The 17,348-nt window shown below is 61.5% G+C and overlaps 1 protein-coding gene across 3 annotated transcripts in view; it reads right to left on the reverse strand.

Moving 5' to 3' along the window:
• Nucleotides 1-9,286: 9,286 nt before the first annotated feature.
• Nucleotides 9,287-17,348, reverse strand: part of CD82 (CD82 molecule) — a 47,348-nt gene continuing 39,286 nt past the window's right edge. For all 3 annotated transcript variants that reach the window (XM_070071327.1, XM_070071329.1, XM_070071328.1), the window contains exons 7-10: nt 14,034-14,135; nt 12,632-12,835; nt 12,443-12,526; nt 9,287-12,207 (exon numbers count right to left, since the gene is read on the reverse strand). In XM_070071327.1, coding sequence (XP_069927428.1) covers nt 12,130-12,207; nt 12,443-12,526; nt 12,632-12,835; nt 14,034-14,135 — 468 coding nt within the window. In that variant the 3' untranslated portion in view covers nt 9,287-12,129. The remainder of the gene's footprint in view (nt 12,208-12,442; nt 12,527-12,631; nt 12,836-14,033; nt 14,136-17,348) is intronic.

The raw sequence follows: 17,348 nt of genomic DNA on the forward strand, positions 1-17,348 counted from the left end.
CGCGTTTATTTCCAGGTTCTAAATTCTGTTTCATTGACCTGTAGGTCAACACACCCTGTCTTGATTGCGTCAGCCTTGTGGTAGGTTTGAAAAATGAAGAGGTATGAAGTCCTCCAACTCTGTGCTTGTTCAAGTTTTGCTTTCGCTACTCTCGGTCCCTTAAATTTTCATATAAATTTTGGGATCTGCTCGTCAATTTCGGCAAAACAGGCAGCTGGGATTTTGATAGGAATTGTCTTGAATTTGTAAAATCAATGTGGAGTGTATTTCCATCTGAAAATGAACTCTTCCAATCTGTGAACAAAAGATACGGCTTTTTGGTGCTAGTTTTGCCTGTTTTAGGATGCTTTCCTAAGTATTTTGCTTGTGTCGATGCAATGGTAAATGGGATCCTTTCCCTACAGCCACTTGGCGGATTACTTATTGCCAGTATACAGGCATATCATTGTGGTTGTACACTAACGGTAGCCTACAACCTTGCTGAACTTATTTATCGGTTGCAACAGGTGTTTGGTTGACTCCTCAGGATTCTCTATGTACATGAACTTGCCATCTGCAAACAGTTCTAAGCAGTCTCAAGTCTTCCTTTGTGATCTGGATGCATTTCAGTTCCTTCCTTCCCTAATTGTCCTGGCCAGAACCTCCGGTGCCTCCTCGCACAGCTGGTGGCAATAGCCATCCTCATCTGGCTCTTGACCTTGCACCGATAAAGAACATTCTTTAGAGTCCTTTAGTGAGGTCTGTTGTGACAAAAGCACTCTAGGTTTTATTACATCTTTGTTCTTGAAGTGTGGCTTTACTAGAGAGACAGAATTCGAGGTTAATAACTTTTATTTCAGAACATAAAATTTCGGATATACTCAGAGCATCATCCCGCTATATTCTGGACTGAATTGTTGCTGTTCAGAGGCCCGCGAGCTGCCTATAGGTCGCTTGCGCGTGATTTTTTTAGTTGATGTTCTTCCTCTCTGTTTGGTCTCTCTGGTTGCTTTCACGATCTCTCTCTCTCTGTCTTAGTTCTGTTGCTCACTGTGATCGACAAGCAGAGGGTGGATTTCTTGTTACTCTCAGTGCTTAGGAATGATCAGTTTTTCTGAGCCTAAGTTTTGATGTCTTTCAACAATTCTTAAAACCTCTCAGTTACTGGGACCAGCACCATGGCGTAGCGGGCAAAGCTGCTGCCTGCACTGCCTGCGTCCCATAGGGGCACCGAATTAAGTCCCAGCTGCTCCACTTATGATCCAGCTCTCTGCTATGGCCTGGGAAAGCAGTAGAAGATGGCCCAAGTCCTTGGGTCCCTGCACCTGCATGAGAGACCTGGAAGAAGCTCTGGCTCCTGGCTTCCGATCGGCTGTTTGGGGAGTGAACCAGTGGATGGAAGGTAAGGCGCTGTCTCTCTCTCTATCTCCAACTCTCACTCTCTCTCCCCTAAGCATGCGGCCATTCCCAGCAGCCCTGCCTGCCCCGCGTGCTGATGTGATGTGAGCTCTTCACCTTCCACATCTCTGTTCTCTGCATTCTCCACCTCTTTTTTCTCTTGGAACCGGATCTGGGAGGATTTCTGCAGCTCCGTCTCCTATCGGTTCCGTTTCAGCTTGCTGTTTCTAGAATTCTTATCTTAGTCACTTCTTTTTACCGGCCCCTGCCCGCATATTTGTGTGTCCCAGTCTCTCCTATTCTCCCGTGGATTCTCCCGTGGCCTTTGTTCCGGGTTCTGTGTCTTCCTGGTCTGAGTCGGCTGCCTCGTGTTTCCGCCTGCTCTCGTCCGTGCAGTCTGCTGTAGATCGCTCCCTCTCCCATGTGCTGTGACGCTCAAGGTGGACACAGTTCCTCGCCTCCCCTCTGTGCCATGGAGCTGCCGTGTGCCCGCAGGAAGGGTGGGGTCCCGTGACACCCCAGCTTCCTGAGGGGGCCTCAGTCCGTGCTCCCGTGGCAGGAGGGGACTTCAAAAACTTCATGGAAAATGGAATTAAGTTGATTTGGGGGCCAAAAAGAAAAGATTGAAATCCATGCCCGGGTTTTCCCTAGCACGCATTTTTGATGACTTCTTCAAAGAGCCCTCACGTGGTTTCCGGTGAGTGTGGAGGTGTGTCCCCGTGGACAGCCTCGGAGGACCAGTGTTCCCGGGGACACAGGTGAGACACCTGTGAAGGTGCTGGGCCGGTCTGGTCTTCCTCTTGTAAGCAGCTGGTAGGCCCCGCCCCCCACAAGGCCAAGTCCAGTTCCAGACCCACAGCCAGGGGGCGGGGATTAAGGGGCCGGTCCTGTTTCAAGGTTGTTCCTGAGTAAAACCTTCAGCGGGGTATTTGGGAGGCACAAGGCCTCTGAGGAGAGGGGGGAAGAGAGGGGCTGGCCTTGACCAAGGTGAGTCCCTTACCAGAACAAGGAGAGTGCCCAGAATTCCACCTGCGGCAGGGCTGGGGGCGTGGCCCCAGAAGGCAGCTGTGGAGCCCGTGGCGAGCGTGGGCAGCTTCACTGAGCTTCTGCCACAGTTGCTGAAGCCTCGCGGTTGGGGGTGGGGGGGGACAAATGGGGACCAGGCCAGGCTGGGGGTGGGGCGAGATCAGGCCAGGTGGGCTGTCCACGTGCCCGGGGGCAACACAGTCGGAGTGTGCAGGAGCTTTGCCTCTGTCCCAGGGGACAGGCGGCCCCTCCCCCACCCAGGACCTGTCATCTTCACGGGGGGCAGCCAAGGGTGAAGGGTAAGCAGGCCCCGGTGGGGCGGGACCGAGGATGACGTCACCGGGCTCTTAGTAATGCTTTTGGCAGAGCCCGAAGTTCCCACCTTGGGAGCTGGGGGAGGGCGAGGGGCGGCGGCAGAGCCAGCCATGGGGCAGCTGCCAAGTCTGCCATCAGGGACGGGCACCCTGCCAGGAGCACCCAGACCAGGCCTCCCAGGCAGGGCGCCTCCGGGAGAGCAGAGACCGTCTTGGAGTGCAGGGCAGGAACTCTGGAAAGTGTCATCAGCTGAGTCGGGCTGGGCGCGATGGTCGGGCTGTGTGTCCGTCTGACCGGCAGCAGGGCAGCCAGCCGTCCCCATCAATGCACCACCACTGGAGCGCCTGGCCGCTGGGTCTCGGCACCGCCCAGGGGGCGGGCTGATTCCTGTGACTGACACTCGGCGAGGCCAGGAGGGCCGAGCTGGGCCCCGCCCACCTCTGAACCCGGTGGCATGCTCCTGCACCGGCTGGGTCAGGTGGGAGGAAGGTAACAAATCAGCAGCTGCTGAGGCTCATTAAATACCACCAGCCCCGCACCAGGTGCGGGAGGGGCGGAGCCGGCCAGGGCCTGGCCTGGAGGAGCTCCCAGCTAGCACCGGGAGCGGGGTGCAGAGCCACACCCAGAACACCGGCCCCAGCCACTGGCGGAGCTGGACTCGCGGGTGGACATGGACATGGACGTGGACAGCAGCTTTGGGAGATAGCAGTCTCTCAGTAACTTTGCTGTAATTGTTTTTGAGTCTTATTTGAGAGGCAAGGAGAGAGAGAGAGCGCGCGCCATATGTTCCATCCACTGGTTCACTCCCCAAATGCCCACAAGAGCCAGCGCTGAAGCCAGGAGCCAGGAACTCAATCACGGGTCTCGGACGTGGGAGGCAGGGCCCCAGGTACTGGAGCCATCGCCTGCTGCGTCAGCAGGGAGCTGGGATTGTAGAGAGCCGGGAATTGAACCCAGGCCCTCCAGTGTGGAACATGAGCGTCCCACGGGGTGTCTTAGCACGGCCTCAGACACCTGCTGCTTCCCCGCTCACTGGCGGGAGGAAGTGTTTCCCCCTTTCTGGATGGAAGCCCCTGGCAGCCCCAGGAGCTTCCTGAGCCCTGTCGGGACATCCAAAATCCTTGGTTTACTCTCAGTTGCAAACAGAGCCAGGTGAGCATTGGAAGCCGCTGGCCCTGGGGCCAGCAGAGGGCGCTGAGTGCTTAGAGGAGGCGAGAGGGGTGCTCCCTGAGGGCGAGCCCAAAGCAGGAGCAGGGCTTCAGTGGGAGAGAAAACGGGAGGGGGGGGAGGGAGTCGGCCCCAGGGGGTGAAAGAGCCCCACATAGCTAGGGTTGCAACAGAGGAGCCCTGGTGCTGGGGAAGTTTGGGGACCAGCAGCCTAGTCCAGCTCAGTGGGCAAGCCAGTGTGGACACACCATCTATCCAGCCAGTGTGGACACACCATCTATCCAGCCATTGTGGACACACCACCTGCCCCGCCAGTGTGGACACACCATCTGCCCAGCCAGTGTGGACACACCACCTGCCCAGCAGCTAATGACTCTGCAAGGCGTTCACACTTTGCAAACGTTACTCAGCATCCACAAGGCTGTCCTTGGAGGCTGAGCCCAGACCTCCCACGGCCCCTCACTTGCCTGCTGTGTGACCCCAGGTGAGCAACACAAGCAAGCCCAGGAAGCTTCCTCAGTTTTCCCCTCTGTGGAATGGGCACTAAGAACTCGGCTGTCGTGGGGTTGCCGTGGGGAATCGCTCTGTGTGTTGGGCTGAGCACTAACTCAATGTCTGTCCTCACTCTCTGCCCAGGGCGTGGCTTAGATTTCCTGCTCAGTGTAGGTCCAGAGAACCAGCGTGACTTGGCTAAGGTTTCTCAGCCAGGAAGGGCTCCCAGTGGCTGCTAAGGAAGGCAGCCTCGTGTGGTTACTGGGTACGGGGACCCCTCACCACCTACAAGACCTCAAGTCCGGCAGCCTGTCCCTCCTGCTCCCACGCACTGCTGGAGAGAGTTCCTGGGTCACCAGCCAGGCCCTTGCAGCCACATCCCCATTGGCCAGGGACCTGGGTAGGTTCTGCCTCCCCTCCTGGTGGGAACTGGGCTCTGGGACCGTTGGGAGTCCAGTGGCAAAGCCCCCTCCCCAGGTGGCCTTTGGGGGAGAAGACAGCCTGGCTCCCCCCAATACTCCCACTTGTGGGCAGCTCAGCCGGGGAGGGGTGGGCACAGTGCCCAGGTCCTGGTGCTGGCGATGGCGGCTGTCCAGCAGCTAAGCAGAGGGGTGGCTGGGGCTGAAGGATGGCCAAGACCATCAGTGAGCGACACCAGGGAGCAGGCTGGAGCCCGGGGCTCTTTCTCGGGCGCAAGCCATCTCCTCGTGGGCCAGCTGCCACTGGCAGCATTACCCAGGCCTGAGCGTGGTGCCGGGGGCTGCCGGCAGCTGTTGGAGTGGGGGGACCTCTCCATCTCCTCCCAGCCCCGCCCTGCCGTGCCCAGGGCCCAGGAGAAATCACAAAACCCTCCTTTTCAAAAGTTCATTATGGACTGTGAACACCTGGACCTACAATTTTTATTCATAAATGGCAGCTTAATAAACTTGTGGGAAAATAAAAGAGAGAGAGAGAGAGAGAGAGAGAGAGAGAGAGAAAGAAACATCATAGTAGCAGCGATGACATGGCTGCAAATCAAAATTTGTGTTTTGAAAAAAGCCACAGCTGTGGGAATGGAGGAAGAAGAGCCCGACCTGAATTCAGCCACGCCTACGGCCATGCACTGGTGGGGCAGCCTGGAGGTGGTGGCTTTACCTGTGTGGAGCCTCAGCCTTCTCGCCTGTGAAGTGGGGATGCTCCTAACCACCCCAGCGTTGCTGTCAGGACCCGAGGGGCTGAGGAAGGGCCCAGCACACCTGCAGGATCCAGAGCGAGGCGTCGTGAGAGAGCGAGCAAGCGAGAGCGCACTTCGGAATGGGCACACGGGAGTCCCTCGGGAAGCATTTGCTGGTTGAACAGGCGGTGGAATGAACAGGAAATCAATTATCCCGACAGGTGTGCCCTTTGTCTTTCTTTGCAATGCCCAAGGGGACCGGAGGCGCGGCTGGAGGTGGGAGAGGGCAGGTGAGACACAACATAATTCTCGGGGAGCGGAAGGCTGAGAGCATTGCTGATGATGTCAGTGCCCGTGCGCTGAATACATTACACTCTCCCAAGCGCTGCCAATATTGAGGCTTGTCTGGGAGGGAGGCTCAGAGGCCGAGACGAGGAAGGCAGCCAAGGTGCCCTCTTCGTCTGCGCCCTTTGCTGCTCAGCCTCCTTGGAGCACAGCCAAGCCTTCCCCGAGCCTCTCTGTTCTTGTCTGCAAAGTGGGAATCCAAATGCAAATTCTCCAAGATGCTGTGCAGATTAAATGAGGTGAGAGCCGGGCCTGGCTGACCGTTGGTTGTTGGCAAAACAGTAGAGGGCATCCTTGTGCCTGTTAGCTATAGCTGTGTAATAAATGACCCCCATTCGCAGGTCCCAAAAAACCCCTGTTTAAGGAGGTCCTGGCTGTGTGCCGGCAGCTTAGGCTGGGCTCAGCGGGGTGGTTCATCTGAGCTTCCCTTGCGACTGTGTTTGGCTGCGCTGAGCTGAGTGCTCCTGCGTCTTAAGGTGGTTCGGCTGCTCTCTGGGACCTGCAGGTAACTGGCCTGCTCGCCGCTCATCCTCCTGCAGGCTGCTCTGGGCCTCTCACAGGTTTGGAGAGGGAAGACATGAGGCTGGGGTAGGTGTTCGGTGCGGCAGTTAAGACACCCAACTCCCATATCTGAACGCCTGGGTTCCAGGCTATTGTGGACATTTGGGAAATGGACTGATGGATGGAAGATCCATCTACGTCTGTAAATCTGTATCTATTGATCCATATCTATCTATCATCTATCTATATCTACCATTTATCTCTTTTTCCCTCTCTCTGTTTGCCGTTCAAATAAATGCTTAAAAAGATTTAACGAAGAACCTCTTGACGTTCAGAATTGTTTCCCCCACATTCTACTGGCCAAGGCAATGCAGCTGACTAACCAAGCTTCTGGGAGGAGCTAGCTCCGTGGTCACCTTACAGGAAGCAGTGGTACACACAGAGAGGTACGTGTGAGCATTTTTGGGAGCAGCTGATGACAGTGCTACCAATGAGGGGACACCTGGGACAGGAACCAGGTCTCTCGATTCCCAGTGCAGGGACTCCCACCTCTGCTGCCTGCTCTGCCATGTGGCACCATCAAGAAAGCCTGTCACTGTCCAGATGGAGCCACTGCTGCATCCCCCATCCTGTCCCCCTCCCACTGTCCATCCTCTCTGACCATATCCCAGATGGCATCACTACTCTGTCTTCCATCCACCGGTCAGAGGTGGCCAGCCACCTTAGGAGGTGGAAGCCAGGCCGCACACAGGGTCAGCCACACACAGCCTCCATGTGCACCACAGGGTGGGGTCCATGTCCCCCTGGTTCTCAGAGTCAGGAAATCCACACAGTGCACCTGGCAAGCCCTCAGCCCCAGCCATCCACAAATAAGCTCATTAAAACCCCCTGACGCGGTGTTTTAGACCATCACAAGACACACAGCGCTTCCGGGTCGCCTGGGCACGCGCTCCTGCCCACATGGAAGAGGCTGGAGGCCGAGGCCCAGCTGGGTCCCTCTGGGCCAGGGGCTGCTGGGTCTCATTTGCATTCGCAGTTTGATTGGCTCATGTGTATTCCTCTTGAACTCTGGGCCAGACAGCCTGTCCTGGGGTGGACGCAGCCACCGCAGGGCCCCAGGGGAAGATCAGCCTCTTCTGTTCCATTCTGTGCATGTCCGGCAGGTGCAGAGGGCCTTGACCGTGCCGGCTGCCCTCTCTGTCCGCCCAACGCAGGCTGTTTTCTGGTTTACGTTTGCACTCCCTTCCTGGGGTCCCTGTGGTGAACCCCAATTTTTTCCACTGCAGCTGGCACGGAGTGGGTACCCAGGAAACAGCTACTGCACGGCTCAGTGGGCAGAAGGCTGGGTTTCATTCCGCTGTGCCCCTCAGGAAGGGCCCACCGCCTGCACTCCTTTTCTGACCCAGGGTCTGTGTTCCTCCTTGGTCTTGAGGCCTGGTGGAAAGGACACTGAACACAGAGACTCAGGCCTTAGGGGCTACAGTTTTCCTCCATGAACTGTGTGGCTGTGGACAGGAAGCGGCCGCGTGCAGTTGCCCAGGTTGCTTACTGCAACTCCTGCGGGAACCGTTCATTCAGACTGCAGTGTGAATGACTCCTCCTGGCTTGGTGTGGACTCTACAGCCATACAGGTTGGGGGGGGGGGGGGAACAGTCACGTGTGCCCTGCTGGGAGGCGCAGGGTCAGGGCTCGCACTAAACGACGATGCTGACCGGGAAGGGGGCTGAGTGGCAGGAAGATGCACCTGTCCCAGGCCTGCTGGGGCCCACAACGCCCCGGGGCAGAGGCTCCCAGCAGCCTCTCCTCGGCGCCGCCCCCTCTTTGCCTGCTGTGAGCTGTGCCCGGCCCGTCTTTCCTGGCGGCCTGGCCGGGGACCCACCTGCGCTGGCCTCCCCTTCCTCTCTGTTGCTCCTCTGGAGGCTCCGTAGGGTTTGGGTCTCTCCTCCCACCCCACCAGACCCCACTGACCCCCAGGTGGGCTCCTGGGCAGCCTCCCCCACTGGAAGAACTTCAGACCCCACATCCTGAGGGCCTGCAACCTCTGAGCCAGCACCGAGAGGACCCGCTGCCGGCATCACAGTGGCCCCACCCCCAGAAGCCCTCTTGCAGCCCCCCACCATCATTACCTCCCCACCAGTCCCTCTGCCCTCTGGTTCCTGCCCAGCCACCCCCCACCCCCGCATCCTGCCGGAAGCCCCTTCCTGCCCCAGAGGCTGCTGTTTGAGGCATCGAGGCAACCTTGGGGGGAGGGGAGGGGTCTTGGCTCTGGGCCTGGCATTCCGGAAGGCAGGTGCCGGGGAAATGACATCAGTGGGAGAGCCAAGGATGGGGGAGTGTCTGCTGAGGGCCCCCCTGTGCCAGGCTGCACCCAGACTCTGGCCTGCCCTGGGGGGCTCATTCCTGGCCTGGGAGAGCCGTCCCTAGGGCCCAGGCGACAGGTGACATCACAGGGTTCCCACGGGGTGCAGATGAGACGGCGCAGGTGCGGCAGTGGCCCCAGACCCAGGTGAGCAGGCCCTGCTTTGATTTCAGCTGGGAAAGGGCTCCCCCGGGGGTGGGGGGGACTGCTGGAGGGGGAGGGGCCTGAGTGATGGCTGCCCCGCCCCCTTTCCTGTTTGCTCACTTGCTGCTCATTCTTCCACTTCCTTCCACAGGATGGGGCCTCAGCTGGGCCCCAGGGGTCTCCCGGCACAGCTGGGTGTGGGCTGAGCTGGCAGCCATCGGGGGTCAGCGCTGTGGGCCCTGTGTATTGGCGGTGGGGGGGAGGGTTGATGTGCGTGGCTGTGCCGTGTGTGTCCAGGCTGGTATGCGAGATCCCCAACGCTCAGTGCCACACCTGCATCACGTGGGCAGGGGCTTGGGCCTGGTCAGTGCTAGGGTCTTCCTTTTGAAGTTTGTGAGACCAACACATTTTAAAAAAAAAGATTCATTTATTTGAAAGGCTGAGTTAGAGAGAGAGACAGAGAGATGATCTCCCATCCGCTGGTGTGCTCCCCAGAGGGCTGCAGCAGCCAGGGCTGGGCCAGGCCAAGCCAGGAGCCAGGAGCTTCCTCTGGGTCTCCCACGTGGGTGTAGGGGCCCAAGCACTTGGGCCATCCTCCGATGCTTTCCCAGGCGCATTAGCAGGGAGCTGGACCAAAAGTGGTGCAGCCGGGATTTGAACCCGCGTCCACATGGGCAGTGGCCTAACCCATTCACCATGATGCCGGCCCCCAGGGCTGGGTTCCTAAGAGGTTAGAACTGGGCCTGGCACAGGCCTATCAGTTCTGCACCGGGTGAATGAATGAATGAATAAATGGATGAACCTTTAATCCAGGGGTTTGAGGACCCCAGCAAACAGCCAGACATTTGCCCGAGGCAGGACTTTGTCCTGGGGCAGGGGCAGGAGGTGGCGGCAGCCCCAGCCCGGGGAACAGCCCTGATGGCTGGAAGCTCGTGTCATCAGTGTCTCCCCACACCCTGCTGCTCTCAGCCCAGGGATCTCACTCCCTGGGAGACCCTGAGCCTTTGACCTTGAACCTGGGAGACCTTGCCCACCACGACCACCTGCAGCTCAGACAGAGAAGAGGGACGTGGGGGTTCCCCCACGCTGGGACGGATGGGGCATCCCAGTCTGCATGTGTGTGTGTGTGTGCACACCCGCAGTGAGCAGCAATGCTTACGCACAGGGCCACGACAGTTACTGAGCCTGGCCTCTGTACCACCTCCATTGTCTCTGCAGCTGGGAGCACCGTGGGATGAGCGAGGCACAGGGAAACACCTGGTGCAGCCCGGCTCTGGGTCCCGGGGCGCCTGGCACATTGCAGTGGCCCGCAAGCCTACATGTGCTCACACATTCGCTTTGCCCCATTGTGCTCTATGTGTTAACCCATATATTTCCTTTGTGGGGTAAGGCAGGTTATAGACGAACCACAGTGGGAGTCCCAGCCTGGCCCCAGCCCCTGACCCACCCCGGCCTGGCCCCAGCGGGCTGTGCCTGGGGGTCAGCCGCCCTCCCGCTCCCCCTGCAAGTCTCTGGGAAGAAGTGAAGTAGGTTCAGGTGGGGAGAGCGGGGTGACCTCCTTGCTGAGTGGAAGGTCCTCGGCCAGGCCCCAGCTGCACCCCAGAGCTCTCCAAGGAGCCAGTCTGTGGCTCCGGGTGCCAGCTGCCTGAGAAGCCGAGCCGTGGGATTCAGGAAGAGCCTCGGGGCTGAGCAGTGCCCGCCTCCTCCCCATTCCAGATCTGCTGTGTCGGAATCCCGAGCCCTGGAATCTGCACTTTTACGCCAGCTCCAAGTGGGGCTGCCAGGGTGCCTGCCCGAGCCTAACGCCGGAGCTCTGCCAGGCTCCTAGACCAGGGCAACAGCGCCCTCTGGTGGTCCCTTCTGAAACACCCTCGTCCGCCGTCCAGCCAGCCTGGCCACACCCAGGAGGCAAAAGTCCCTACAGCGCCCTTCCCTCCTGCTCCTCTTCCTCCAGGGACCCGGACAGGGGAGAGAGGAGGATCGAGCGGAGCAAGAAACCTCCCAGATTTTAGGACCCTGGGCAGGGGGCACGACGGGGCCCAGCCATACCTGCTGTGCACAGAGCTTCCTCGGAGGCCCCCGGGTTCTGCACACCTCACTCCAGCCTGTGGCTTTAGTATGAACATGTTGGCTCCCCCCACATCTGTGCAAAAGCCAGATGCTCTACAAAGGTAGGTCAAGTTCATCCTGGGGCCTCACTGCCCACCCTAACCTTGCCAGCCCACTTTCTGCACGCCTTCTGGGGTCACCTGCGCCCCAGGGCCAGAAGCAGCTGGCTGAGCGCTATGCTCTGCACCTGTCCCAACACCCAAACAGACAAAGCCCAGGCACCGGGGCGGCAGGCGGGCCAGAGCCCGACCACAGTGCTCTGCGTGTAGCAGCCTGGAGGCGGCCGGTGAGACCCTGGGCCAAGGCCGTCCCTCCCCCCACTGCTCTCACCCTCTCCTCCGGGCAGCAGGTCCCCTGTGTCTCAGGCTGGATTGTTACAAATCCGCTTTAATAGTCAGTCTGCAAGACTTGAGGACGGTTAACAGAACTGTGCACTCACGGCCCCGCACTCACGGCCCCGCCCCCACGGCCCCTCCTGGGGCGGGGGTAGGGGTGGGGCAGAGGACAGCTCACCAAACCAACCGGGAGAAGGCAGACTTCCCTCTTGCCCTGGGCAGCTCTGGGCCACGCCCCCTGAGGGCGCACCGTGTGCAGAAGCTGCCCAGGCCAGGTCCCTTGGGGCCCGGCCCGCACAGTGTGGCCTGGGGAAGGGGATCTGCCACTGGATCTCAGGTTAAGCCCACCCCCGCCCCTCCCTTCAATAACAAAGTGAAAAACCAAAGGTACAAGTGTCGGAGTGGGAGCCAGGACCACTTGGCCAGTGGGCAGTCCCCTGACCCCCGGGTGGGGTGGGGTGGGGGCTTCCCCACCCTCCCCCACCCTTTCCCTGGGTGACAGCCACCTCCCGGGAGCAGGTGGACATCCAGGCCACCTGCACAGGGGCGCTGCAGGGGGCCTCTCTGCTGAACGGCCAAGAGGACCCTGGCAGGCAGTGAGAAGAGGGACCACAGGACAGCCGGAGCCACAGCCAGCAGCAGAGAGGCGGAGGGAGAGGACCAGGTCCCAGGCAGTCCCCAACCTCCAGCCAGGGCAGGAGAGGCCTTAGCAGTGAGGGGGGAGGGGGCTTGGGGGAGGGGGCCGGGGAGAGCCCCGGGGAGTCCTGAAGGCGCCGTCCCAGCCTGGAGGTGGTGACCCAGCCGCCTCAGTACTTGGGGACCTTGCTGTAGTCCTCGGAGTGGATGTGCCGGCACAGGCACACGGACAGCAGCATCCCCAGGAGCTGTCGCGAGAGGCGGAGAATCAGCCCGGCGACCCGGCCGCCCACCCGCCCGGCGCCCCAGAGCCCCGCCGCCCCCTAGCCTCGCACCCGGGTTATGATCTGGATTAAACCGGACACGACCACTGTGTGACGCAGGCAGCCGGGGGAGGCCCAGAGAGGGACAGCGCCTCATCTGAGGCCGCACAGGCCGCTCAGCGGGGGGGTGGTGGTGGGAAGCAGTGGGGGAGGGGCCAACCTCGATGACGGCGACGCCCACACACACGCCAAGGATGACGCCCAGGTTCTCCTGCAGCCACGCCTGCACCTTCTCCATGCAGCCCTGCCGGGGAGAACACGGCCGCGTCACCCTCTCTCCGCCACGGGGCCACCCTCGCCCAGGCCGATGGCGGCCCCGAACACCCCAAGGGAGGAACCCCGCACGCACCGCCTGGTACACGGGCCAGTCCTCCGGGCTGTTGCCGCTCTGGGTGCTGTTGCCGTCGGCCTGGCAGAAGCCCTGTCCCACCGGCAGCCCGTCGTCCTCGCCCCCCTTGTCCTCGCAGGAGCAGGGGTAGGTGACTTCGGTGTGATTCATGAGCTCGGCGTTGTCTGTCCAGTTGTAGAAACTGACCCAGCCGCAGCACCGCACCTGCGCAGGGCGGGGACAGGCTGCTTCACCCTCTGCCCGCCCCAGGGCAGCCCCCCCCCCCCGGGAGGGTTTAGAGGGTCTAGGATTCGGGGCTCTGAATCCACCTGCCGCCCGAGCAGCCTGGCTCGAGGCACTGGCCTCTGTTTTCTTTTTTTTTTTTTTTTTTTTTTTTTTTTTTTTTTTTTTTTTGACAGGCAGAGTGGATAGTGAGAGAGAGAGACGCAGAGAGAAAGGTCTTCCTTTGCCGTTGGTTCACCCTCCAATGGCCGCCGCTGCAGCCGGCGCACCGCGCTGATCCTGGCAGGAGCCAGGAGCCAGGTGCTTTTCCTGGTCTCCCATGGGGTGCAGGGCCCAAGCACCTGGGCCATCCTCCACTGCACTCCCTGGCCATAGCAGAGAGCTGGCCTGGAAGAGGGGCAACCGGGACAGAATCCGGCGCCCCAACCGGGACTAGAACCCGGTGTGCCGGCGCCGCAAGGTGGAGGATTAGCCTATTGAGCCACGGCGCCGGCTCATGGCCTCTGTTTTCTTATCTGTGCAATGACCCCGTCTGTAGCCCTTGTAATGGCCCTGCAAGACTGAATGGGGTGAGGCAGGCAGAGCGCCTGGCACGGGTATGCCACCCGCCTGTGGCACCAGCTGCTTCGCTCGGGTCCCTGGGGGAAGGGGACGGGGCGGCGCGGGGGAGCTGCCAGCCCAGGTGCCCAGCAGGGCTCCCCGGGTGGATGGCTTCCTAGCGTTACATCCCAGCCCCAGTGGCCAGCAGGGGGCGTGCCAGCCACGTGCAGCGAGGCCAGCCCGGCGGCCAGTGGCCAGCAGGGGGCGTGCCAGGCACGCTGACGGATGCTGGGGCTCCAGGCAGTCTCTTAACCCACGTTTCATTTCTCGCTACCCAGCTGTCTGGGAGGAGCTCACCGGTTAGCAGGGCGCGGGGCACCCACCCATCGGCTCTCTTCCACCTGGGGCAAAATGAGCCAGCGCTCCTGGGCTCTTCCAGGACACGGAGCACTGCCCTGCTTTCCAGGGGCCACAAACGGAAGCACCAGGAGCCCTGCAGCTGCCCCCTAGCCAGGTCCCCGGAGCACAGGACTGTGGTGTGGGCTGGGGGAGGGGAGCTGGCGTGGGGCACGGAGAACAGAGCCCGACTCTCACGGATGCAGGGAGCAGGGCGCCCCGCCCCCACGGCCGGCGCCTGTACCTGAGCCTGCACGTAGTCCCAGGCCTCCTGCAGGCTGTCCTCGCCGCTGGCGTTGTAGTTCCGGATGATCTCGGTCACGATGCCACCCATCTCCTGCTTCAGCTGCAGCGGGGCGGCCACGGGCCGGGGTCAGGGTGCCGCTCGGCTCACGCCTTCCCACACTGTGCCGCACCCTGTCCTGCCCCCTCTTCCCCGCACACAACCCTGGGGGCAGGCTCCCAGCTCACGAGCATCCACGGTTCGTTCTCCACCCTCCCCCTGGCGCCTGCGGGGCGCCCGACGCGGTCAGTGCCAGCCACTCCTGACCTGCTGCGATCCGCACCCAGCAGCCATGTGCCCCTTTAACCGGGAACCTGCCCCAGCCTCTCACCGCCCCCAGGGACACAGGAGGCAGGCGTGGGGTTCTCGGAGGCCTCAGGCCCAAGGCCTCGCCCTGGCACCCTGGGCAGTGGTTTAGGAGCAAGGATGCTGTGTAAAGGGAAGCAAGTCCGCAGCCGGCCCCCGGCGCCCAGTGCGGGGCCTCCCTGAGCCATCAGCCTGGCTTCAGAGAGCGAGGCCCGGCTCGGCTCCACCTGGCCAGCTGCATCCATCTGGATTCGGCCAGCTCCAGTGGAGTGCCTGCTGTCTACCCGGTGCTGTGGCGGGCACGTTTTGATGCACGGCCCCCATTGAATTCTCTGGCCCGGGTGCTGAGCCTGATCCCTCATTCCAGAGATGCAGAAAAATACAAGCCCAGAGAGGTTTATCAATTTGTCTAAGGCCACACAGCCAACGAGGGGATGAGCTGAGGCTTGGACCCAAGCTTCTCCCCGCTGTGCTGCATGGGCATTTAGAGCACACGGCTGCAGCCTGAAGCAGGTCCCCCAATTCTGCAGTGGGGCCCAGGGGAGCTAAGCGGTTTGCCCGTCATCTGGAGGTCTTGGGTCTTTTCTCCTACCAACCATTTCGGCTCCACCCCGAGCGGACAGTCCCTGGGGTGTGCCAAGGAGGGGTCCCCCAAGCAGCGGGGTGCAGAGCCACCTCTCCCACTTCCTTCCTGCCCACCCCGCTCCCTTGCTGCCCCTGTCCCAGGCTCTATTTTGGGCCGGCGTGGCTGACACCGCAGCCCACACTTCCCTGTTCCCCTCCCAGGCCCCCGAAATGAGGTGGTGATGGAGGCTGGGTGGTTTCCACCGGTGGTTTCCATGGAAACCCCACATCCTCCTCCTCCTCCTCCTCCGGGGCCCTGGGACCATGGCCATGGGGGCTGCTTTGGCCCGGATGGCGCTGAGGCCCAGGGCGCCTGTACGGGGGAAGCCACTGTGGGCTGGGGAGGTCACTGGTTCTATCTTTCTGAAATGGCAGCTCCTTCCATTGGCGGTCACCACCCTCCATCACCCCAGGCGAGATGTCGGTTAGCGCCGTCCACACCCTGGTGCAGTGAGTGGCTCAGGGGTGGGCTGTGGCCCTCTCGTTCTGCTAACGCCATGGCTGTGGGACGAGGACCTGAGGCACGGCCCCAGAATGCAGCCAGTGCAGGGATGGTGGGGTGGGTGGGGTGGGTGCCCCGGCTGAGGATGCACAGAGCCCCCCGCCTCCCGCCCTGCGTCAGCTCCAGCCCCTTCCAGCTGAGAGCTGTCACCACCAACAGGGAGCTCCGCCCAGCCCGGTGCAAAGTGAAATTCCAGGGGCCTTGTTCAAAAATGCGTGATTTCCAGAATGTCCCTGGCCACCGCAGGTGCGGGTGCCCAGACCTCTGCCCGTGCTCTTCACCCTACCGTGGCCGATCGCCCCTCAGCACTGGGCCCCCCAAAGGTAGCATCACGCACCCCCATCTTCCCACGGCACCACGGGGCCAGGCCCTGCCTCCGCCACACACGCCCCCCCCCATTCCCCTGGAGAGAAACTGGGGCTCAGAGAGCTGTCGCAGCTTCCCCAGGTCACACAGCCAGCGACCGCAGGGCCCAGCTGCCACCCAGATCGGTGCAGGTCCACCAAGCCTCCCGCTGCCCCACCTGCCCAGAGGCCGGGCCAGGCCCCCCAGGCAACTGCACTGAGCCCCACCCCAGAGCTGTGCTTTCACACTCAGAATTTGAAGACATCTTTGCCTCTGGCGCATCAGACTTTTCCAGGCTCTGCTTGAGTGCTCCCTGCAGTGGGTAGCTCAGTACCTCACGTAGTGGCACCTGGCAGGGCTGGGGGCCCTTGATACAAGGGGCTGGCTTGAAAAGGTGCCCAGGGGGCTTCTACCTTCCCACAGGCATTCCTGTCCCCTCCCCCAACCCACCAATCCTGGCTGGCACTGCTCAGGGCACCCCTCTCCCCAGAGGGAGCACCCAGGTGTCGGAGCCTGGGTCCCACCTCTTCCCCCAGGAGAGCCTGCCAGGTGAGCCCCTCTGCTCCTGGAGATGGCGTCCTGACCCCCCCCCCCGAGAACGGGGTCCCCAGATGCCATGTGACGGATCCACGTCCTGCCCTCCTCCCCCCAGGCCCTCTACAGGCGACCACGCCAAAGGTTTTGCTGGGAGACTGTGGCCCCCTTCCAGATGGGAACCAGGGGGAACCACTGCCAATGGCAGGGCATGGGGTGCAGACCCCAAGTCTCTTCTGAGAGCCTGGCTGCACCCCCTAGACTCCCACAGCACGGCCCCCCGCAGCCCTGCCAGGCCCCCCCGGGGGAGGCTTTGAGGCAGGTGCCGGGTCCCGCAGAGCCGGGTCCCACAGAGCCGGTTCCCCGGCAGGAACTCCGTCCGCTTCTCCCCAATCCCTTTCCAGACGGGCAGCCTGGGCGCCTCCCACTCCCTTCCCAGAAGGACAGAGAAAAGTCCCTTGTCCCTGTCCCAGGCTCAGCTGTCCCTCCCACGGCCCGCCCGTGGGGACCAAGCCAGCAGACCAGGGAGTTCCCGTGCAGCAAGCGGCCAGCACACAGAACGCTTTGTCCCTGGGAGCCCGTCTCGCCACCTGCGGCACGAGGCCATGCGTGCACCTGCTGCGCTGGGCTTCCTGGGTGGGAGGGGGCGTGGGGAAAGGAGTTCCCAGTTCTCCCGGCTGCTCACTGGGGAGCAGGACAGCCCAGCCGCTGGCACCACCCTTCCCTCCAAGCTCCCAGCCCTAGAGCCTTCTGCTTGCACCCCAGGCAGAGGCTCACGGAGCCCCCACGGCCCCACCTGCCCAGGTTGTTGGCTGGGTCAGCGGTACGGCTTGCGTGAGGGCACTGTGCCCATTACATCCTAGGAGACGCTACCGCGCCTCCTTCCCCCCGCCCCTCCCGTGAAGCTGACAAGGGTGGCAATGACGCTGAACTCTCTCGGTGACGCTGCAGATGCCTGGATGGTG

Source organism: Oryctolagus cuniculus, chromosome 1 (assembly GCF_964237555.1).
Source record: "Oryctolagus cuniculus chromosome 1, mOryCun1.1, whole genome shotgun sequence".
NCBI lineage: Eukaryota > Metazoa > Chordata > Mammalia > Lagomorpha > Leporidae > Oryctolagus > Oryctolagus cuniculus.